Source organism: Prionailurus viverrinus, chromosome F1 (assembly GCF_022837055.1).
Source record: "Prionailurus viverrinus isolate Anna chromosome F1, UM_Priviv_1.0, whole genome shotgun sequence".
Classification (NCBI taxonomy): Eukaryota; Metazoa; Chordata; class Mammalia; order Carnivora; family Felidae; genus Prionailurus; species Prionailurus viverrinus.
In genome coordinates, this window is record NC_062577.1 from 33,677,191 (window position 1) to 33,700,888 (window position 23,698).

The 23,698-nt window shown below is 36.2% G+C and overlaps 1 protein-coding gene across 4 annotated transcripts in view; it reads right to left on the reverse strand.

Moving 5' to 3' along the window:
• Window positions 1–947: 947 nt before the first annotated feature.
• ASPM (assembly factor for spindle microtubules) overlaps window positions 948–23,698 on the reverse strand; it is a 52,751-nt gene continuing 30,000 nt past the window's right edge. For 3 of the 4 annotated variants that reach the window (XM_047840709.1, XM_047840708.1, XM_047840707.1), the window contains 11 exons: window positions 17,773–22,527; window positions 14,829–14,995; window positions 13,453–13,549; window positions 12,120–12,329; window positions 10,965–11,114; window positions 9,914–10,105; window positions 9,255–9,447; window positions 8,951–9,105; window positions 7,320–7,496; window positions 5,699–5,868; window positions 948–1,109 (listed from right to left, as the gene is read on the reverse strand). In XM_047840709.1, the coding sequence (XP_047696665.1) occupies window positions 1,007–1,109; window positions 5,699–5,868; window positions 7,320–7,496; window positions 8,951–9,105; window positions 9,255–9,447; window positions 9,914–10,105; window positions 10,965–11,114; window positions 12,120–12,329; window positions 13,453–13,549; window positions 14,829–14,995; window positions 17,773–22,527 (6,369 nt within the window). In that variant the 3' untranslated portion in view covers window positions 948–1,006. The remainder of the gene's footprint in view (window positions 1,110–5,698; window positions 5,869–7,319; window positions 7,497–8,950; window positions 9,106–9,254; window positions 9,448–9,913; window positions 10,106–10,964; window positions 11,115–12,119; window positions 12,330–13,452; window positions 13,550–14,828; window positions 14,996–17,772; window positions 22,528–23,698) is intronic. The other variant, XM_047840710.1, reaches the window with a different exon arrangement.

Genomic DNA, 23,698 nt, shown 5'->3' on the forward strand with positions numbered 1-23,698 from the left:
CAAATTCTAGAGTTAACTTCAATATATTCTTTGATATACCACAACGGTCTTCAGAGCTATCCTAACCAAATCTCAGCCAATTTCAGATTAATTAGGTGTAATCCTTATTCTAACAAATTAGAAAACTAAGTAGTTAAGTGGTCTCTGCATTTTTAGCTACTACTGATTCATTTTAAAGTTAAAAACTTTTATGGCTTCCATATATGGACACATTTTGGGACACTATCAGATTTCAAACAGCCACTGGAATTAGGCTTTGGTGGCCCTGAAACCACACTGGGTTAGTATTGGTAATAGTGACCCAAAACTGTTGAAAATGCCAAATTAGGTTTTAACACCTAATCATTATCAGGTCTATGTATATGACTAGGTGACAAGTTTCTCTTGTAAGCAACATCATACTCTTTCCAGGTCAAATTAGAACTCCAATCAGTTCAAAGGTAAGGGTTTTTAGTATATACAAGGGCAGGTGGAGTTTAATTTCCCTAGAGGAGCTCCCCTGCCTGTCTGGATGGTCCAGTCAGTCAAGGAAACAAATGGAGATGTTGTCTGGGGGCATTTGTGAGATTATTTTATCCCCTTGTCACTTCTAAGTGTGTTGGCAGAATCTCGTATTTTCAAAACTTGTTTTAGAAAAATGCTTCAATTAATCTATAAAATGAGAGTAATAAAGCTATTCTTTTCCCTTCTGGAATATGATTATATTCAGACTAATATAATATTTTAAGGTAACAGACACGAATAAGTGTTATAATCATTTCATGAGATAGTGGTTTCTCACAATCAGAAAGCCATAAAATAACAAAAGAAACAACAGTTTAGTTATTGTTATATATATATATATATATATGTATATATATATGTACACATATATATATATACATTTTAATTTTAATACAAAATTGGATTTTAGAAGTTGTACAAAAGAAAGCCAAAAACACTCTACACATGCATGATTAGCTTTAATAGTTCTTTTTACTGTACATACTGAAAATGTTTACATTTACTAGTAAGGAATGCCAAGCGTGTCCATCACCATTTGAATAGCTTGTAGGGGATTTGTGATTTCTTCCATGTTATCTCTTCTCAAAACCCAATCTGGTTTAAGTCTGAAAAGAATAAAAATCTTGCATTAACAAAGTTCTTCTCTCAAGGGGTTACCTTCACTGTTTTGTCTGAACTAAAATGTGGCTACTCCTGAGCACATTGCTTCCCTTTTAACAGGTGAGAGGGCTTCATACTATTGCTGTTTACTATTTTCAGGCATTTCTTGTCATCCTTCTTCCTTTGAAGTTTATGCTGTTTAGCTCACCACTACCTCTGGGTCATCTGTCAACCTCCGGTGTTTTGTTGTTTGTAAACCTGGTTCTTGATCTTCTCTCAACTTTTGCCACCATTCTTAGTAACTTCAACATTCATGCAGCCCAAAAGCCAACAACCTCTTCTGTCAGTTTTTGCCCCCTTTCCTTCTGTTCTACATTAACCAACCCTTTTCCACGAGATCACATAAGAGCCTTTGTCATCCCCAGAAAGTACCCCACCACTGACATCTCAATTTGAGGCTGCCATTCTCCCACCACTTCTGATCTATCCATGTCTTTTGATTTAATACGTTCACTGCACATATTCTTCCACCCTAAGATCTCTGATTCACTGACCTCAACATGCACCCATCATCCATCCATCCATCCATCCATCCATCCATCCATCCGAATGCTGATCTCACTTCCCTCCTTGTCTAGCTTAGGGCCATCAATATAATCCCCTTAGCAAATTTCATTAACGCTATTGTTCTCTATTAAATTCAAATGGAAGGTTCTCTTTGGATTCCAAATTGAATTCAAATATGTGCCTTCTCCATTCCTGTACAGCTGAATAGGAAGAAAAGAAAAATTGCAGAAGCAGGCTGACTGATTTTATGTCAATAATTACAAAGTTAAATGGGTGCTTGAAATTGCCGAGTATGCTTCCTCTTTCTCCAAGATAACCATTTTATTCCTCTCTTCTTTTCAAATGTCCCTTCCATACATACCCTCCCTGGTCTGCTTTTGAGCTAATGTTTATAATCTCATACTTCATTAAGAAAATAGCATTCGTCAGAGGGGAGCTCATACATCTTTCTCACATAAATCCCTACTATGATATGCATTTCCATCTTCTTATTCTTTCCTGTTAAAAATCCAAATATCTATCAATTGTTAAGTGGTCAAAGTGTGGTATAGCCATACAATGGAATAGTACTCTGTGATAAAAGGAAATGAAATTTTAATTTATGCATCAACATAAGTAAACCTCAAAAACAGTAAGCTAAAAAAAGAATCCAGTCACAAAAAGCTATATACTGTACGATTCCATCTGTGTAACCATAGAAAAAAGGCAAAACTAAAAGTACTCAAATAAGATTAGTAGTTGCCTGAATCTAGGGGCTAAAAGGAGACAACTGATTACAACGAGGCACAAGGTAACTTTGGTGTGATGGAAATATTTTATCTCAGTTGGTAGTGGTTTCACAACTGTACACGTTTGTCAAAAGTCACTGAATTGCATACATATATAAAGGGTGCATGTATATACTGCTGGTAAATTCTACCTAAAAAAAGTGACTATATTGAAAAAAAGGGGAAGCTAGTTATTCACTCATGTTAATTATAGTTTTAAAAACATAATTAGTATTAAAATTTACCAATTCCTTAAGTAGAAATTGTATATAGAAATGGTCCTCATTAATAAGTTTCAAGCAAGTGCTATTTTTATGTTATATTGTGAAATATGCAATCAAAATTCCAATTTGCAACTATTACACAGTTTGTTATAATGAGTAATTATAAAGAAAACTGCTAATGTTAAACCAGGTCAAAAAATAGTGCATTGTCAACACTGTAAGATTTATGCCTGGCAGAGAAGTGCTGAGTCACAAAAATGGAGACAGGCAGAAAAGGAAGGAAGGAGGGAAGGAAGGAAGGAAGGAAGGGAGGAAGGAAGGAAGGAAGGAAGGAAGGAAGGAAGGAAGGAAGGAAATAAAACATCATGAGTTAATTTAGTTCATCAAAACCAATTAAATCTTTTATTAATAAGGTAAACTCAGAAAATGCTAACTTGATTATTTTAAAATAAAATTTTAATGTTGCTTCAATAAAATGTAAAAGTCATAGCTGAAGTTCTAATGTTATAAATACTGGGTCATAAATAAATTCATAAATAATAACAAACTTGTCCCTTAAATCAGTATTATAATTCCAATTTAGACCTTCTAACAGAAGAATGTTCCTACAGTTCTCTATAACAGAAGACCGAATTTTGTCATAAAAAACTCAACAAATATTACACTTAAAAAGGATGAATTTTACTGTATGTAAACTATATCCCAATAAACCTGACTTTACAAACTATGTAGTAGCATGGTTAAATTACTACCTAAGTTTCTAAATGCTGATTCTCTGCTCCTGAACTTTTAGCAACACAGAGCAGTAACAGACTTTGCAGCCTGGCATTGGTCTGGGGGTCACACTTATTAGAGTAGCACAAAAAGGTGTGAGGTGATTCAGGTTTGCTTTAGTGACAAGAATCATATTTGGATGGTCTTGTGTACCAGGAGACACAATATTGGGTGGTCTTATCTTTTCGTGATGTTGAGATTCATCAATGGATTTGACTACTGCCACAAACATCGATTTAATTCATCTAAAGCTTTTATCAAACATGCATGTTCATGGCCCAGAGCACACCTATTATTTCATGAGGGGCTACAAAATAATAATAGTTTCATATACCTTCTGCATTTATTAAACAGAATTTTTTTTATAGAAAACTTTTCTACAACAACCATTTGGTTACCTAAGATATAGTATGTATAAAAAAAATGGGAAAGACTTGACTCCTTCCTTTTACCCGCAGTAAGTATCATGAGTGGTTTCTCTAGCATCCTTCAAGGGTAAGCAATGAGTTTTTTCTTTAGTATCATTATAGACTCATCAATTTTTCATCTGATGTGTTGCACTTGTTTGCAGTCCTCATGCCTCTGTGTCACTGCCTCACCACTGGCTTCCATCTTGTTGAGTCCACGGGGCAAGTTTCACACCTCATCTAACAGCCTCTTAGCAGCAAGCTGAAGGGCTGATGTGCTGCCAGTCTGGAACAGCGTCTATCCAGTCAGCAATTCCTCTCCAGAGCTGTTGGCTGGTTCTTTCTCTTGTCTCAATTCTGAAGAAATTGGGGTTACTCTGAGGTTCCGTTTGGGGCTTTCTTTCTAGGTATTCTCTTCCCCTGAGGTGATCACGTTCATTGCGATGGTCTTGAATGCTACCTAATGATTCCTGAATCTAATGATTACCTAATTTAAACCTCTAGACTGATTCTTCTGGCCGGAACCACAGCCCTGATTTTCTAATGGCTTCTTTGTCTTTTCCTCTAATTTCTCATAGGCACCTCAGACTTACCCAAAACAAAACCCACGCTTCAACGTCCCTTCCCACTCTATCTTCTGTCCTTCCTTACTTTTACTTCTTGTAATTATATCCCAGAGACAATTTCCTAGTCACAGCAATTTTAGCAGGCCCTCTGAGTGATACTCTATCCTAATAGCAACCACAATCTTTGTTACTTTATTTGCTTATTTATGGTCATTCTCCTGAACTATGTAATTCCATGCTGTACAATAATCACAAGTCCAGCACCTTAAAGCACAGGGTTCAGCTTTATACCATTCTTACTCTCTGACACTGGTGGAGGTGTCTACTTGATTAACCAGGTAAGCTAACACCCATTTTTTTTTTTAAACTTCTAAAGTTACATGTCTTAAACTAGTTAAGCTATTATTATCTCTATAGGTTGGCTGTTGGCTGAATGGTGGCCCCCACACCAAAACGATACATCCACACCCAAATCCTTAGCATCTGTTAATACCTTATTCTGAAAGGGGGTCTCCACAGATAAACATAACTAAAGGATCTTACGATAAGATCATCCTGTGTTATTGGAACTGGCCCTGAATCCAACATATGTCCTTTTAAGAGACACAGAGGAGGGAGAAGGAGGAGAGGCCCATGTGAAGACAGAGGCAGAGAATGGAGTTATAGAGCAATAAGCAAAAAACACCTAGAGTCACAGAAACTGCAAGTCAAAGGCACAGTCTGCCACAGAACCCTCAGAGAGAGTGAGGCCTTACTGACACCCTGGTTTTGAACTTCTGGTTTCAAGAATGTTCAGAGAATAAATGAGTCTGTGGTTATTTTTTACAGCAGTTCTAGGAAACTCATGCAAGGTCTCATAAAGAACTTCTCTAGAAGGAGAAATTTCAAGTACCAGGAGGATTATGGGAGGAGTTGGAAGTTGATATTTTGGCCACGAGGGATTTCTGGCAGCTTCCAAGCAGTATAGTTTGTCCTACATGCAGGAAAAAAAAGTTTATACGCCAAAGCTTATAAAAAGCTAATTTTCAGACTTAGCACTTAACTATTTAATACAATGAATTTATTGAATGACTATTAAATACCCAAAGCCACAGTGTTATTGCTTCATTATCTACTGAGATTGTCTACTTTAGAGTTACCAAGGATTCTATTCTTACTCATATGTTGTTTCTCCACTGTCCAGCACAATACCTTGCTTTATAGTACATACTCAGTAATGTTTGCTGAATGAATGAATGAATGAATGAATGGATAGTGGCACAAAACTATAGAGTACATTTACTGCTTACCTTGAAACTATTCTGGTTCTTATGGGTGTTTCTGGAATAAATGGAATACTTATAGAAGAATTCTTCTTTTGGGTATAAAGTATTCTTTCAGTATTCATTTTATGTTTACGAGCTGTAAGTTTGTAGAGACTATAAATACGGTCAACAACTTTGGACCTACTTCGAACATCCTAAAAAAGAAAATGTACATTTATTTTATTTTATTTATTTTTTTTAAATTTATTTTTGAGACAGAGAGAGACAGAGCATGAACGGGGGAGGGTCAGAGAGAGGGAGACACAGAATCTGAAACAGGCTCCAGGCTCTGAGCTGTCAGCACAGAGCCCGACGCGGGGCTCGAACTCACGGGCCGCGAGATCGTGACCTGAGCTGAAGTCGGCTGCTCAACCGACTGAGCCACCCAGGCGCACCGAAAATGTACATTTATTAAAACTAGTAACAATTTTGTAGCCCTTCTATGCTAGTAAAAGCAACAATAATAACCACCATAGTGTAAACTTATGAGCTTTTAACAAAATCAAAAGCCATTCTTTCCAAATTTAACAGTTAGATTGGTTAACATTATATAAACTAATTTTTAAGACAATTATAAAAAAGGCAAATATTTAAAAATTGTACACTTAACTCCATACTGAAAAACAAGGTAAATATTATAGTCAATATATGTATTATATGGAGTTACCAAAGCCTGTGAATTTTCTCTCTTCCTAGTTTCCAACATTATCCACTTATCTCTTATAATACAACCCTAGGTCAAGTACAATTTCTTACCCAGACCACTGTATCTATATTTATATTTATATTAATATTTATATCTATAAATCTCTCTATCTCTATCTCTATCTCTATCTCTATCTCTATCTCCCTCCTTCCTGGTTTCCCTACATCCACACTGAACGGTCTTCATACATCCACACTTTCCCAAATCTATTCTTCAATCAGTAGCCAAAGTCATGTTAGAACCCAAACTGGAGCATACTCTCTTACGTAAATCCTTCAGTGGTTTTGTTCTCACAGTGAAGGCCAGAATCCTATTACAGCCTACGGTCAACTCTCTGCCGACTGTAACACCTAGAGAGGTCTCACCATGGAAAAACTTGAAATGTACTTACGGTTACAACAAGAGGATGTGGAGCCACATATATGTGGTTTTCTACCTGGATAGGATCATTTGTTTCTTTCCTCAAGTAAAAGGGAAATGGCTATTTCTATAGCCATAGTACATTTTATTTTTGAAATTCAGTTTCTTTAATATGTTAGAAACACCTCTTATATCAACAAAAAAGGCAGGTTTGAACATATACAAAACCCTATTTAAATTGTGATAATTACTGGGGTGTCTGGGTGGCTCAGTCAGTTAAGTATCTGACTTCGGCTCAGGTCACAATCTCATAGTTCGTGAGCTCGAGCCCCGTGTTGGGTTCTGTACCGATGGTGCAGAGCCTGCCTGGGATTCTCTCTCTCTCTGCCCCTCCCCCACTTGCTCTCTATTTCTCTCTCCCTCTCAAAATAAATAAATGAACTTAATTAAAAAATTGTGATAATTACTGAAGGAAAAGTGTAAAAGTCTTAGACCTGAAAACCTAGAAAGATACCTGAAAGAAAGATAATTAATACTTACGGAGGCTCGATTTGTTGTCTTCAGTAAAATAGCTAACAAACAACAAGTTTTTGTAAAAATGCTTCCACCCTTGTCTGCAACTTTGTCACCGGGCTTTTCTCGGTACATTTGTAAAAGGTCCAGTAGTGTGTCTATGCAGTTTTCTACATGGTAAACTGCTGCAGTGGTTTTCTCATACTTGAAGAGAACAGAAAGAAAGCAAAAGTTATAATAAATGCATATGCTCTTAGAAAGAGCCCAAGCGGAAAGAAAGCTTAGGACCAACTTTTTGGACTATCTACAGCCAGTGCAAGGGACTTCATGAAATGAATTTTTGATAGTACTATCATTTCTGAATCCATTTTATATGCATATCTGCATTGTAATTTTTCTCTTCCCACCTACTTTAAAGTGCCATAAAATGTGAATCAAATCTAGAATCCCTGAACATGAACACCTTGAAGTAAATAATCAGGAAAAACAGAACTTATCTGTGATAGTTAATCATAGGGTAAAATACTGATAAAGGCTAAGATTTAATTAGTTACCCTACTGCATGCTTCTTGAGAGGAAGATGCACTTGCTTTAAAATAAAATAAAATGAATTTGAAACTAGTAAATTTAGGAGATATTTTTCCTGCCTCAATTATCTCCTTGTATCACTAGATTCATATTGAAATTTGCCTGGGAACAAATCATGTGAAGGATACTAAGACAAAAATAACAACAAAACAATATTAGCAGTTAACATTTATTGGGCACATCTATGTATGAAGCACATTATATATATTGACTCACTTTATCCTCACAATAACATTATGAGGTAGATACTATTACTTTATCCATTTTACAGTTAAAGAACATGAAGCACAAAGAGGCTAAGTAACCTAAAGTAAGCTGCAGAGCTATGATCTGAACACTGGTGTTCTTAACCACTCCTTCTCAGAAAGAAAATACTGGATAAAGTGCTCTAAGTTGTGGCTAAAGGGTTGGTTGGGGAAAATAAATTTGTCATCTCAATACTTTTGATTACATGCATTTATAGTTCAGTACAGATATCTGCCACCAGTCCAACGCCAAAAACGTAAATTCTAATACCTATACAGAGTATGACATACAGGGTAACTAAGCTGAAGCAATATCTTAATCATGTTTTGCCAGACATGATTGTAAGAGGTTCTACTGCTTTGATACAATGCAGTGAATAAGAACACCAGTTCTAGAGGTGGACAAAAAATGGATCCAAATTCAGCCCTACCACTTATCACATTCAAGTGCTGAGGCAGGAGGCTTAATTTCTATAAGGATTACTATTCCTTCTCTATTAAACAAGAATAACATGAACTGCCTCAGAGGATATTGTTAAGAACTAAATTAAATGATGCATGAAAAACACTAGCGCATCGTAAGTACTCGATAAATGTTAGTAATCATTATTATTAATATCATAAAGACAAGAAATAAAATCATAAGAAATTAGTGTTTCTATGTATAATTATGTTAATGCATTAAACATTTCCCCCACCTAAGACTCTTGCACACAAATTAATTCTAACTTGGCGATCTAAATTCCAGTGGTGAGCAAGCACGAACTTAATTTGCTGGATCAGATTTATTGACCAATGAACAACTCATTATCAAAATGTTACTACCTTAGCGACATTAAGCAAGACTTGCACAGAGTATCTGATGACTTCCATACAAGGAACACTACGATTGCAACTTCGGATCAAAACAAATATTTTAGAAACTGCTCCACTCTGGGCCATGTTCTCACAGCAAAGTGGAGACAATCTAGTAACTACCTCTGAAAGGAGGAGAAAAAAAAAGAGAGAGAAATAAATTCACAGCAACAACATGAAGTTTTAGCTAATATTGTATTATAACACTCTTTGCACACTCAACGGTAAAAATGCATTTCTAACCTCATACAAGATATTGTTAAAACAAACTAACCTAGGTGCTTTAGAGCCTCAAGAATAGCAGAAAGGTGCTTATATGTCAAAAGATAATGAAGTGCAAGAGCAGTTCTTTTGTAGAGTTTGTTTTCTTCTCGAATCTCCCTATTAACAAGTTGAAGACTTAGTCGTATAGCTTTAATTTTTGTACCATCATTTTTCTTCCTCCAAGAGTATCCTCTCCATAATGCCTTAAAGAGACAAAACACAGTGATTGTAAGATTACAATCCATGATGTTTTGAATTTATATTTATAACTATTTCTACAAAACAAGTATTTTCAGTAAATTCATATGATGTAATCAGACACTTTGCAAATAAAATCTCAAGTCAGGTTCTAATAAATAGCAAAATCAATTTTTCTGGAAAGAAAAATATATATCATGTTCCCGTATATAACCTGAGGCATCATTCACTGACCAAAGATATCTAAGTCTATTTTAAATGCTAAGGTATTTTTTCATGTCTTCATCATAAATGTCTCTAGGGAAATCTGAAAATAAAGGGCTTAGCAATGACATAGCATTTATGAGTTATTTTATTGGTGAACCTCAGCTTTTTAAAATATATGTGGCTGTGTTTTTAACACGTTAGATGTCTCACGTAGATGAATTATAAACCAGAGTCTGGAACTAACATCGTAATGTTTTCAGTTACCTGAATTTTAGTGATTCCATTATTAATTTTTTCTTTTTTTTTACGGAGGAGAAAACGGCGTACTGCTTTCTGTATTACTGATGCAGCTCTATTTTGCTGGCTCATATGTTCTTGAAGTTCACGCTGACTTTTTATGACACTATGACATTTCTGAGCAAACCTCTTTTGCTGTAATCTTGTTCGAAACCATCTCTGTTTAAAACATTAGAGGCTTTGTTTTTTTTTTTACTTCAGGTTTTTAAAATAAATAAATACATACATACACATGCATACATAAATGAAATAAATAGAACATTAGATTGATATCTTTCAATCCTCCCCAGTGGCATTACTGCTCCACTCCAACTGGTACAAATCCTCTAGCACTCACTGAGCGGGGGCAGGGTGTGAATTTAACCCTGTACAACATGGCCTTCATTTCATAATTTATATAAATTCTATCAAGCTGTATGTGTTCTTCTGCAATTTGTTTTCTAACTCAGTATTTTATATGTAAGTATATGTTAATGTATACAGATTTCTTACCCAGAATACATAAAAACCTATAAATCATAAGAAAAAAGAAGATGCAAAAGAGAAATGGGCAAAGTATATGGAAAAAACAACCCATATATACCATACATTAAGAAAAAGCACACAATACACAGATAATAATTTGAATAGTCAACACACGAAAGATTTTTTAGAACTGCTTGCAATCAAAGGAAATCCAAAGCAAAAATGAGATACAATTTGCCATTCACCAATACAGCAAAACCCAGAGTCTTTTAACGCTGTGTGTTGGCAAGAATGTAGAAAAACAGGTACTCTCAGACTTTGCTACAAGTATAAATGAGTACAATTATTTCAGAAAATAATTCATAGCTTTATTCCTGTATCATAAAACATCAACCTATTTCTAGCCCATCAAGCCATCCTAAATATGTCATCCTAAAGCAAAAGGCTAAATATTATATGATCTTAGCATAAGGTATTTTGAAATTATTTATTAAAATAAAAAATTCATAACAAAAATTTTACCACATAGTTTTACTGCAAAGGAAAAGCCAACCTGAACACAGATGACTGAATTAACCTGCTTCTTAGCATTCTTCATAACCATGTGAAGTTTATACGCTCTTTGAATTCTAAGAGCAGACAGGTGACAATATGCAGCTGCTGTGAAGTGAAGAAGCCTAATTTTGGTTCTCTGTTCTGAAATCTAAAAGAGAAATAAAAAATTAACCACACATTTGACTCTTAAGACAATCGATCAGTGTTTATTTTTGTATATCCTCCATACTGAATTATATAAATTAGCAATAATAAATTAACTTTTAATTACTGAAATTATTTACATTGATGGAACTCAAAGTGATTATAATCTTTTACTATACAATATTTCCAAATGTGTACCCCCTAACTCAGAGTATAAAAAAACAAAATTATATTTTGGGCACTTTACTAAAGAACAGCAATTTAATTTAACTGGACTACACAATAACAGTAAATAAAGCTTTCAATGTACTAACTATAATATGAGAAGTCTATGAATACAATACTCACAAAAATGTTGGGAGAACTGTTGGGAGATGGTGATAGTAAGTCAGACAAAATTATCTGAGTGGATTTCTCCAGTTATTAGACAGTCTAGCACAAATCTAGCACAAGACTCTTTGCAGCAAAACCTCTCTATAGTGGCCTTTAGACCTCTAATTTGTATTTAATGAACACAGTAGAAGAGATGTCTCCTTTTTAATTTCAAATTTAAGTATTTTGTCTTTGACAGCGTTTTGCATATTGACGCCAAAAACGTTGTGACCTCCCCAGGAGGGATTCTTTCTTGCTGAAGATGTGGAAGTTATCACAGAAACAGTAGCTAACAACACCTCAGAGTTGCTGGGGGGTAGCAAAAGGCTACTTGAATGACAACCTCCTTCACATTTGGAGCTCCTCCCTCATCCTTCTTTCAGTTCCTTTGTTAAGATTCATTACAAGAAAAAAATTAGTTTGCATTTTTGGTGAGCATCTATGAGAAACAGGCTCATAAAACAAAAATCTATAGCAACCAGTGATCTTGTTACAGGCCTCTGCAGAAGCTGAGAGGTTATATTGGTTATATTATTAGTTCTGAAATTATTCTCCAAAATCTAAAATTTCTTAACACAATTTAACACCACATACCTTCATTTCTTAAGACTGAGGTATTCTACTTAAAAATACTTACTCTTTTCCTTACTAACCAACCGCGCACTAGTGCTTGTAGAACAACTGTAGATTTTTTTAATTCGACATATTTTATCCTTTCACACTTCCCGGCCTTCCTGGCTCGTATATATCTCTGTATGGTCAAAGCGGCAGACTTCTGCCGAAGAAAGACCTGCCTTCCTTTGTATCTTCTAAAATTCGCTTGAATCAGACAAGCAGCTTGATGTCTCTACAAGGAAAAAATTTGTGAGTGACTTAACAGAAAGGAATAATTTCAACCCACTGGAGGCTTTTGAATTTCTCAATGAAAAATGAGATGGTGTAATTATGATTTTTTTTTTACATTTTTAGCTTAAGAATGTCATATTTCATATATAAGGTGACTGTATGTAATTTCTACAGCTAAAAATTAGGTTTTTATGAAGGTGCAAGCCAAGGTCAATAGATATCTGGTGGTCTTTCCCTCTCATCTTCCTGATACTTCTCATTGTGAGGGAGAAAAGGACTAATATTACCAAAGGACAAATACATTTAATAAAAGTGCTAGCAATATAGAGAACAGAATGGGCATTATAAACAACTACCAGGGAAGCTGTCTGTTGCTTTGAGAACCAAAGACTACATCTCAGAACCAGCACATCTTAGACTCCTCGATTATATAACATCTTGACAACTAATTCTAAGAAACCTAAAGGAGTATGTAAATTAAAATGGGCACTAGTTCTGTTTTACAACATAGATTCCCCACCAACTAGCTGGATGACGTTGGGCAAGTCAATTTACCTCTCTAGACCTCAGTTTCCTCATTTGTAAAATAAGAATACTAACGACTTCAATTAATAATCACTACACCAGAGGGTTTTTATGAGGATCAAATTAGTAAATATACACTAGTAGGCATAATAATAATAGCTATAAAATAATAGTGAATATTACATTGAAATTTACAAATAAAATTTTATTTTTGCTTTCTTTAATAAAAGACTATAGGTACTGCAGCTATTCTAAAACTTTGATGTTAAATATTTTGAATAGGCCACCAATTGTAGTTTAAAAAATTTTTATTGTTTGACTTATAGTAGACAAAATATGCTACATCTATTATGACTCTCTCCAAATAAATTATTTACTCTAAAATTTACTTCAAACTTGGGTTTCAGAATAGTTTTTAAATATAAATATACAAATTAATATATTCATAAAATGTATTTTTAAGGGTGAATATAATTTTTAATTGACTGCAATGACGTGTTTAAAATAAATGTATAGCTAACAAAAAAAACCAATTCCTTTTGTTTTCTTTCCTAAAATGGCTCTTTGCAAATGAGCTTTTTTTTCCTTTCTTTACCTACTTTTATCATTAAGAAGTGCTCATGAGCTATTCTTCCAGAAAGCATAGCTCTCCATTTTCTCTGAATGATAATTGTTGATGCTCTCATATTCAAAAACCTAAAAAGTAGGTATTGGAAAGCAATTACAAATTTCTTTAATTTACTCAGTAAGTATTTATTGCCCCCCCCCCCACTACTTAATACTAGAGAAAGAAAAAATAAGAAAGGCAATGAAAGAAAAAAAGAAAGTGGAAAAGAACAATTTATACTTTAATTCTAGCAATCAGAATTCTACACACACACACACACACACACACACACACACACACGAACTGACACAATGAAAAATAAGTTTTGCAATTGGCAATGTTCGTAGCAAGAAATATGAATTTCTAGAATGAGAAAGAACTCCAACCAGGATGAAAAGAAAGTACAATTATCCAGACCTACACAAAGCCTAAATAAAGGGGATGCTGACAGAAGTAACGGCAGAGTCTAAAATCTGGGTCCATATTGCAAGTGAGTCTTTGAGCAGATAGGAGCGGGTCACAAAAAGAACTTGGGAGATTAGAACAGCATCAGGCAAATGAGAAATGAAAATTTGTTTGAAAGGGAAGCCAGGTATCGTACAAATATCTGAAAAGAAATGTTCTGTAAGGAGAACTAGAGAAAAACTTAAAAACTAAGGGCCAGAGATTAAACGTTAGGGGCCAACATAGCAGTAACACATAAAAATTGAGAATGGATTTAACTTACATCATGTTGCCACATTTCTTAGAAAATAAAGCTGAGCACCAATGAGAAAAACTCAAGATTTTGGTACAGGAAACTTAGGTACTACTGGTCCTTAACAGCTGATAGCAGCAACTATATCTTTATATGGTAAGCACTGAGCTTCCACCCGTGGAATTTATCAAGAAACTCTTCTAACATTAGAGTCTCTCCTAAAACAATCTTTAAAACTATCACTGATATAATAATTCATCAATTCTGGTAACTGGGGGAAAATTCTTACACTGTGAAATAAAAAAATAATATAATCTGATAAGAGTTTCAGAAAATGTGTTTCAAAGAAATGAACTAGGAACAGGAAAATACAATGAACAAAAATAAGTTGGTAATTAGGTCTTCATTAAAGTAAAATAGGGGGGCTAATATAAAGTAAAAAGAGAAAAAGAAAAAGAAAAAAGAAAAATGATTGTATCAAGGCTCTATCTCAAAAAATAAGAGTCTTATTTTGTTTCATCAGTGGAGATAACACTAACAAAAGAAACCATACAAGCTAGGCGTAGCAAATATTTAAAAGACAAAGAAATAAGCAGTATGATTTTATATAAAGACTTAGCTACCACACACACAGACCCTCATACTCCCCTAACACAGCTATGATACATTACCGTGTTCTCTCCAGTTTGGTATAGAAACAACCTTGAATGACTTTAACAGCTTTTAATATAGCTAGATATTCTTTACGTGCTTTCCAAGACCTATACCAGGCTTGAATCTTGCAAGCAGCTTTCACTTTACATAAATACTTCCTGGCTTTATAGCTCCTCCACGCAGCCTATTAAATACATAAATATAAAAAATATGCAAGGAGATGTATTTTTTTATTGTTGTTAATTGAAAAAAAAATCAGTATTAAAGATAGCTAATGTAATGCCAAGTAGACAAAAATCAATTGCAGAAATACAGTCATATGATGACTCTTCTATTAGGCTCATTCATTCCTGACATAAATGAGCCCCCTGAAACAGTGCGGCTTACCACAGTGAACACCTATTATATGCTTTATCACATGTACCCTGGCTGGCTGACAGCTAAGCCTAATATAACCTTAACAAATATTCCTAAATTTTAATATGTGTATAATGTCTGAAAAGCCAGATGCGTGCATTGTCCTTACTATCTCAATCCGTTTGGAAGAACAGAAAGCAAAGGAACACACTAACTACTTATTGGGAAGGAACAGGAATCTCTCCTACCTCCCACCCACCTCCCTCACATGTATCCCGGGTTTTGTGTCCAGGCTGCAGCAAAATCCTGAGAGCAACTATCTGTCTGAGGACTATCAGTTTTTCCAATTTCTGCAACCTTGCAGCTGACTACATGTGTGAGTGACAGCTATAACCTATTAAGCCCTTCGCACTAAGCACTATTAAAACCTTATAATAACATAGGTAGATATTTAATCTAGAGACGAGTAAACAAGGCCCAAAGAAATTGAGTAACTTGTTGATGTGCAGGTAATAAGTGGAAGAAGTACCTTTATTCTTTACAAATATCTTGTGAGATGATTATTAAGATCTCTATTTGACAAAACAGAAATCAACGTTGACGAAGAAGAGACTTGCTACACCACAAGGCCAGTAAGCGACAGAGTCAAGATCCGAACCCAAGTCTTGACTCCAAACAAATACTGCAGCCACAATCTACATGGGGATCAAGCTCCAAATTCAGCTGACAAGCAAGAATTACTCTTGTGATGTCCTTAACTTACTCAGAGCATATTATATATGGCTTTTATGTAAACAAACCCGAACACCAACATATTGGTATTCACAGTAGGAGCCAGGCATCAGTATTTCTAAAAATTCTAAGTGATTTCAATGTACACTAAAGTTTGAGACCATGAAGGATATGTTAAAAACCAGACGTGTAAAGTGTAATTTTTAAACGTAATCATGTATGAGAAAAATAGTCAAAATTTCCTAAGATTGTTACTGTGGCTTTTCTGTCATTTCAACTGAATATAACCCTAACTAACACATCTAGTTAACACATTTCAACCCTTAACTTCTTGGCAGCATTTGGAATTTGAGCATTCGTTTCTTCTTCCCTCAATCCTTGGTTTCTTGATACTATAAATCTTTCAGTTTTCTTGTTCCCTCTTACTACCATGTGTTGGCTTCTCCTCTCAATGTTCTCACATGTTGACGTTCTTCAGTGTTAGAGTCCCCAGCACTCTCCACATTACTCTCCACTCTCCACATTACTCCTACGTGATCCCATCACTCCATGACTTCAGCGATGCTATGTATGCCAATAATGTAGAAGTCAAATTCCGAAATCTGTACTACTCTACAAACACAGCCAGCTGCCTTGCTAGACACTTCAACTTCATCATGTACCTCAAACTGCACACCTCATCAATCTTCCAGTCTGCTCCTCTCTGCTGCCTCTGTCAGCGAATGGTAGCATCTGCTGTTATTTAAGTCGCGCACGTGGCTTGAAAACTCGTTTAGGTTCTATGTGATGCAAGTACTACGCCCTCCACTCAAACGAATCCTTGCAATCCCACTGCCACCACTAAACTATCTTTCACCTGACCTACTGCCAGCAGCCTCCTGGCTGGTCTCTCTGCTTCTAGTCTTGCTCCCCTTCCAGTCCCTCTTCCACATTACTGTCAGAGCAATTATTTTCAAAATAAAAATATGATTCTGGTCTTCTTTTTAAACTCTTCTAGAACTTCTTTTAACCTGATGGAAAAAGACTACCCTTCTATGTCTTACAAAGCTATCCACAATCTCACTCCCTCTATTGCCATCCTGGTCTCCAATCACTCTTTTCACAGTACTACACACACTCTCGCTCTAGTTTTTGAACTCCCTGTTATCTCCTACAACTAGAATGTTCCTTGGATATATTTTAGTGGGCTCTTTCCAATTCATTCTTGAGCATAACATCTCAATATATGTATAATTTAATATATTATACATATGCATGTTAATATAATGTATATGTAATCTATAAATATTATACATATACATATTAATATAATGTGTATATATATGTTATATGTAATAATAATAATAATTATTATTATTAAATACCAGACGTGGTATTTATGTGGTGATATAGAATGAAAAAAATAATATAAAATTGCTTTGGAAACCAGAAGTGCTAAATGCTCTGAATAAACTACACAGGCCTATCTAGCTTAAGTAGGTCTTATTAGCAGATTGTTAGAGGGATAAAATTATAGCATTTGGCCTAAACTTGGCCAAATATCACTTTACCTTAGCTTAAATTTCTCACTTAAAAAATAATTTTACTCAAAAGAGTAAAACTATAATCAAACTATATTCTCAAAAAATTAACACCCACTGAAATGCAACAAGCGTAGAGCGATCATGTCCAGAGGAATTCTAGTTCTGCACTGTCTTAGCTGAATTATTAGTTCCCTTTTCCCACTCTCAAAAACGTTCCATTTTGGAAGAAAAGTGAAATGGTCATGTAAACTAAGTATTATGTTTTATGATCTGCTTAAACCCATTTTATAAATCTAACAAATGCTGGTTAAGGAAAGAATGCAAGCGTTACATTTAAATGTACAAGTACCTGGATTTTTATGGTGCTATCCTTAATTTTCTGAAACTTTCGTTTCTGTATAAATCCTCTTGTTCTAGCTTGAATAATGATAACACTGCTCCTAACGTGTAAATATGCTTCTCTTTGAGGTTTTGCAGACAAAAAGCCTCTGTGGTGATTTTGTAAAACCGATGCTGCTTTCCTATACAATAAAAACTGCTTTCTTGCTTGCCATGTCCTGAAATACTGCTGTAGGGTTACAGCAGCTCTTTTCTGCTGGACAAATCTTCTCCGATACACAGCCATCTGAAGTAAGGACTGAATTCGTAGCGCAGCATGCTTCTGTGTTTCCAATATTTCTGTGGCCGTTTTACAAAAAGCTTTTTGAATCGTTCCTGCAGCCCTGCCCTGGGAATGACACTCTGCCTCCTGTGAACAAGCAACTAGAGAAGCTCTATGCCACTTCTGAATCCTAAGTGCTGAGCTTTGCACAGCTTCATACGGAGTTTCAGTTCTGTGGCGGCAGAACGCAGATCGCTTCTCAATGGCTGCCATCTTTGCCTCAGATAGGTTTTTCAATTGCTGTCTAACTTTCATGCCTCTAAAAGCAGCCTGAATAATTCGTACAGATTTCTGGAGTGCTAAGAAATTTTTTCTTTCCGTTTTCACCCTGACGTATGACCTATAATAATACTGTATAAGAACAACGGCAGTTTTCTTTGCCCGATAATCAAGTTTGGCCCTATGCATTCGGTAGAGTGACTGAATTAGGGTGGCAGCCAGGTGCATACGCTGGATATCCTTTCGGACCTTAAAGCCTCTGTAGGAAGACTGTATACAAATGACCGCTTGGGTACGCACTGCAGTTAGTGCTCTGTATCTCCTCTGAACAAAGACTACTTTTGCTCTGAAGTGCAGATAATGCTTCCTTACTTTGGAGGCCTTAAGATGCTTCTGAAGAACAGTAGCGGCCTGATGCTGCTCCTGAATCTGTTTCCTTATGATCATGTCCTGGAAATCTGCCTGAACACAGGCCGCTACTTTCCTAAGTGCATCGTGTTGAAGTGCTTTCCTCTTCTTTGCTCTATATATTTTTTGGATTACTTTTGTGGCCCACTGAGTCTTTCGGTAAAAAAGATACTGTCTATACATTCGATATGTGCTTTGTATTATGATAGCAGCTCTGTGTTTTTCTCTTAACAGCTGTCTTGCTTTCATTCCCTTATATGCAGCCTGAATGACCAAAGCAGAATGTCTTTGTCGGACATAATTTTCTCTTTGCAGTTTTGCAGCTCTGTATATTCGGTAATGTTGCTGAATTAGAATTGAGGCATGTTTCCAAGCCTGAAAGGTAACATACGTCCTGTGCATTCTGTAAGTGGCCTGGATGAGAGCTGCAGCCCTGTGCATCGCCTGAACCTTCTTCTTTGCCATCAGTCTTCGGTAAGATGACTGGATTGTAATGACCGCCTTTTGTACTTTCAAGAATTGATGCAAGTGACGCCTGGCACACATGGTGGCCCGATATCTCCTCTGCACAAAAACAGCAGCTTTTTTGAGAGAAACAAATCTTTTCCTTACCACTAAACCCCTAAACCTGCTCTGAATAAGCACGGCAGAGGAATGCATCATTTTCAAATGCCTTCTTGCTTTCATACCCCTAAATGCAGCCTGAAGAATCAGGGCAGAATGTTTTTGTCCGAGATAACGTTGTCTCTGCAGTTTGGCAGCCCTGTTCGCTTGGTGTCGCTGCTGGATTACAACGGAGGCTTGTCTCACGGCCTGGTACCTCACATGTGCTCTGTGCATTCTGAAAGCTGCCTGGATGACAGTGGCAGCCCTGTGCATCTCTTGCATCTTTTTCCTTACCACCCAACCTCTGTATGATGACTGGAGTGTAATGACCGCCTTTTGTAACCGCAGGAATTGTTGTAAGTGATGCTTTGCACAAACAGTTGCACGGTATTTTCTCTGAACCCAAAGAGCGGTTTTCCTGAGAGACAGAAATCTTCTTCTCATCTTCAGAGTTCTAAATCTCCTCTGAATCAGAGTTGCAGCTAAATGCATCATTCTTAAATGTCTTCTAGCTTTCATCCCCCTAAAACCAGCCTGAATGCATATGGCAGAATGCCTTAATTTGTTATACCTTTGAAATTGTACGTTTCTCTCCTTCACTGCCCGGTACCTCTGCTGTACTGTTTGTGTTACCTTCTTTAACTTATTAAAATACGTTTGCTGTCTGTATCTTCTGTAACAGGACTGAATGCATATTGCTGCATTCTGCATCTTCCTGAGAGTCTGTCTAACTCTTACTCCTCTAAAACTTGCCTGAAGAACAGTAACAGCTTTCAAAATTGTCAGGTACTTTGCACGCTGAATTTTACCTTGACAATATGCTCTGTATCTTACCTGAATGAGGACAGCTGCTGTTCTCATTTTGTGGTATCTTACTTTTGCTTGATACATTTTAAACATGGCTTTAATGAAAGTGGCTGCCACGTGCATGTGTTGAATACGTCTTCTCACTCTAATACCTCTAAAAACAGCTTGAATTTTAACTGCTGTCTTCTTTAAATTAAGATATTCCTTACGTTGACGGTTTGCAATTTTGATATTTCGATACCATCTCTGAATTAGAACAGCAGAAGCTCTGTAGGTTGCATAGTTTTTTTTGGCTTTGTAAGCTCTATATGTAGACTGTATAGCGACTGCCGCTTTGTTGTACTCCTTTATTTTTTTTCTTACTCTCATACTTCGGTAAGCAGACTGTATGATGACTATGGCCGCTTTGGTTTTCAGATACAACTGACGCTGTCTCCTTCCAATCCTGTACGCCCTATAATACATTTGAATCAGATGAGCAGCTTTCTTCATGATGTCCCACTTCTTTTGCTGCACATGCATTCTGTAGTATGACTGTATGATGACAGCACATTTGTGCTGCTTTCGAATCTGCCTTCTCACTATTTTTCCCTTCCATGTAGACTGAAGCATCAGTGCTGCGTTACGGAGTTCAGTGTATTCCATACGTTGCTTCTTTCCCGCGCTCCATGCTCTCAGATGTTGCTGGATGACTAATGCTGCTGTTTTGAACAATCTGAACTGTTTCTGGGCTTGGGCCATTCTAAAAGCAGACTGAATCCTCACTGCAGCTTGAAGTTCCCTTCTGATCTGCATTCGAACTTTCCAGCCACGATAAGCAGATTGGAGAGAAATCACAGCTGCCTTTGTCTCTAAAAATTGCATTCTTACATCACGAACAGTCCTGTATGTCCTGTACCATCTCTGAATCTTGATAGTAGACTGAAGCACATACTGATATTTCTTCCTTTTACTATAGCCTCTAAAAGCAGTTTGAATTTTAAGAGCAGCTATAGATTGCTGTTTGATTAGCTGGCGTACTTTATAACCTCTGTAAGCTGCCTGCACACAAGTAACTGCTCTTTTAACTTGCAGGAAGTTCTTCCTCTGACTGACCTGTGCTTTGTAAGCGCGATAGTAATACTGAATGACAACAGCTGCTTTATACATTTCCAGGTAGTGCTGCCGCATCTTTCTCATTCTGAAATAAGATTGTAGTGAAACAGCAGCTTTTCTCTGTGACCTCATCTGCTTTCGAACCAGGTGACCTCTAATAAAAGCTTGCAGTTTGATACAAGATTCCCGCATCTGGACGTATTCTTCTCTCTTTAGTGCAGCCACTTTTATGGACCGGTACCATTGCTGGATAAATAGTGTGGCTGCTCTCAGATGTAAATACTGTTTACGAGTCTGTTTCATCTTGACAATTGACTGTAACTTTACTGTAGCATGTTTCAGTCTCAGAAATTTTTTTCTGGAAATATAAGCTCTATAATATGATTGAATTTTTATAATGGATGTGAGGATGTGAATAAACTTTCTCCTGGCTTGCATCCCTCTATATGCAGACTGTAGAACAATGACAGCAGAACGGGTTTTCTGGTAAGATGCTAGAGCTCTCTTGGCTAAAATAGAAGCTCGAAGATGAATCTGAATTATAAGGGCAGCTTTCTTTATCTTCTTATATTTCTGTAATTGCTGATGCATTCTTACTTGTGCCTGCAATTTGATAGTAATTTTCTTAAGGTTTAGAAATCGAAATCTGTCTCGTCTCATTCTCCAGTATGACTGAAAAACACAAGCAGCTCTAATTTGTCTGTGTAAATTACGAGCTTTCATCCCTCTGAAAGCAGCCTGTAGTTGAATGGCTGCAGCCCGTTTCTGCAAATAGTTGGCGCGCTCAGTCTTTCCTTTCAGATGTGCTCTGTAGAACTTTTGGATAGTCAGTATAGCCTCTTTTCTTCTTTTATATGACTTTTGGGCTTGAAGGCACCGAAACCTTGTCTGAATGATAACAACACAAGATCTAAGGTGAATATATTTCCGTAATTCTTTGTGCATTCTATACCATGACTGTATGACAACAGCAGATTTTTCTTCTTTAGCTCGTTTCCTGACATGCCATTCTCTAAAAGCTCTTTGCAATATTATTGTAGCTTTTATTTGTAATTGCATTTTATGTTGCTTCCATCTTCTGAACACAGACTGGATTATAAGAGATGATGATTTTAGCAACTCATATCTCTGTTGATCATGTTTCCTTCTTAAATAAGCAAGCCAATGTCTCTGAATTGTAACTGTAGCCCAAAGATATCGTTTGTAAGAAGTAACTGCTATTATCATTCTTATCCTAGATTGCAGGATGACTGAATAATACTTCAATTTCAGAAATTGTTTTCTAGTGGAATATCTTCTCCAATACCTCTGAAATGTAAGAAAGGACACAAAGTAAAACAGACATAACTTTCTATACTTAACACCTCTGCAAGTATTTTTCCTAACATTTTGCTTAAAAATAAACAAGTTAAATTAAAAAAACAATATATTTTTGGAAATTACTTGTCTCTTGTTTTTGTTTATGTTTGTAGTTATGTAGTTTCTATATTGACACAGCTGTAGTCAATTCAGAAATCATGATCTCAATCTTAATGGTATTTATATTGCATCTGTATTTCAGAAACATAAGAAATATAAGCAAGTTTATGTTCTATTAGAATAACATATAAGAGGGGCGCCTGGGTGGCGCAGTCGGTTAAGCGTCCGACTTCAGCCAGGTCACAATCTCGCGGTCCGTGAGTTCAAGCCCCGCGTCGGGCTCTGGGCTGATGGCTCAGAGCCTGGAGCCTGTTTCCGATTCTGTGTCTCCCTCTCTCTCTGACCCTCCCCCGTTCATGCTCTGTCTCTCTCTGTCCCAAAAATAAATAAACGTTGAAAAAAAAAAATTTTAGAATAACATATAAGAAACAGTCAAAATAAAATTATAGTGACATTCTGCTATCTATTGATTCTAAGTAATTTCCTATAAATATACCTTTAGATTTTGTATTTTCTCCTTAATATCAAGACTGCTAAGCTATCTGGTAATGATTGGAAACTGTTTACGTGATGGACCCTGTTCAGGTCTAATAGTTTAAACACAGGAATTTGAGAAACAAGTGAGCCAGATCACTCTCATTTTTCTCATTAAAAATAAAATTACTTCTTCCCAAATTTTGGAATTATAGACTCACGGTCAAAAAGTAGTATTCTGAAAAGATCTGAGAAATGACAAACTGTTTATCTCTTGAATAGCCAAGGTTGCTTCCTTCTCATACCACCCACAGTCCCTAATTCCTTCGTCAGGGGGAGGGTTGGGGAAGAATTCCCTACTGCAGATGAATTTTCCTTACACATAAGGAAAACATTTTAGGGGCGAGGTACCTCTGTCTCCATTAGCACTGCCCATTGTTATGCACCTGTGCTTGGTCCAAGCACACCCACCCATGGGTGAGGAGAGTTAGGGACCCTCTAAGATTTTTCAACAGACACTGCCTTATTCCTTTACTATGTGTCAATTGTGGTTCTGTTTCTACTCTTCAGTCTGATGAGAAATAAT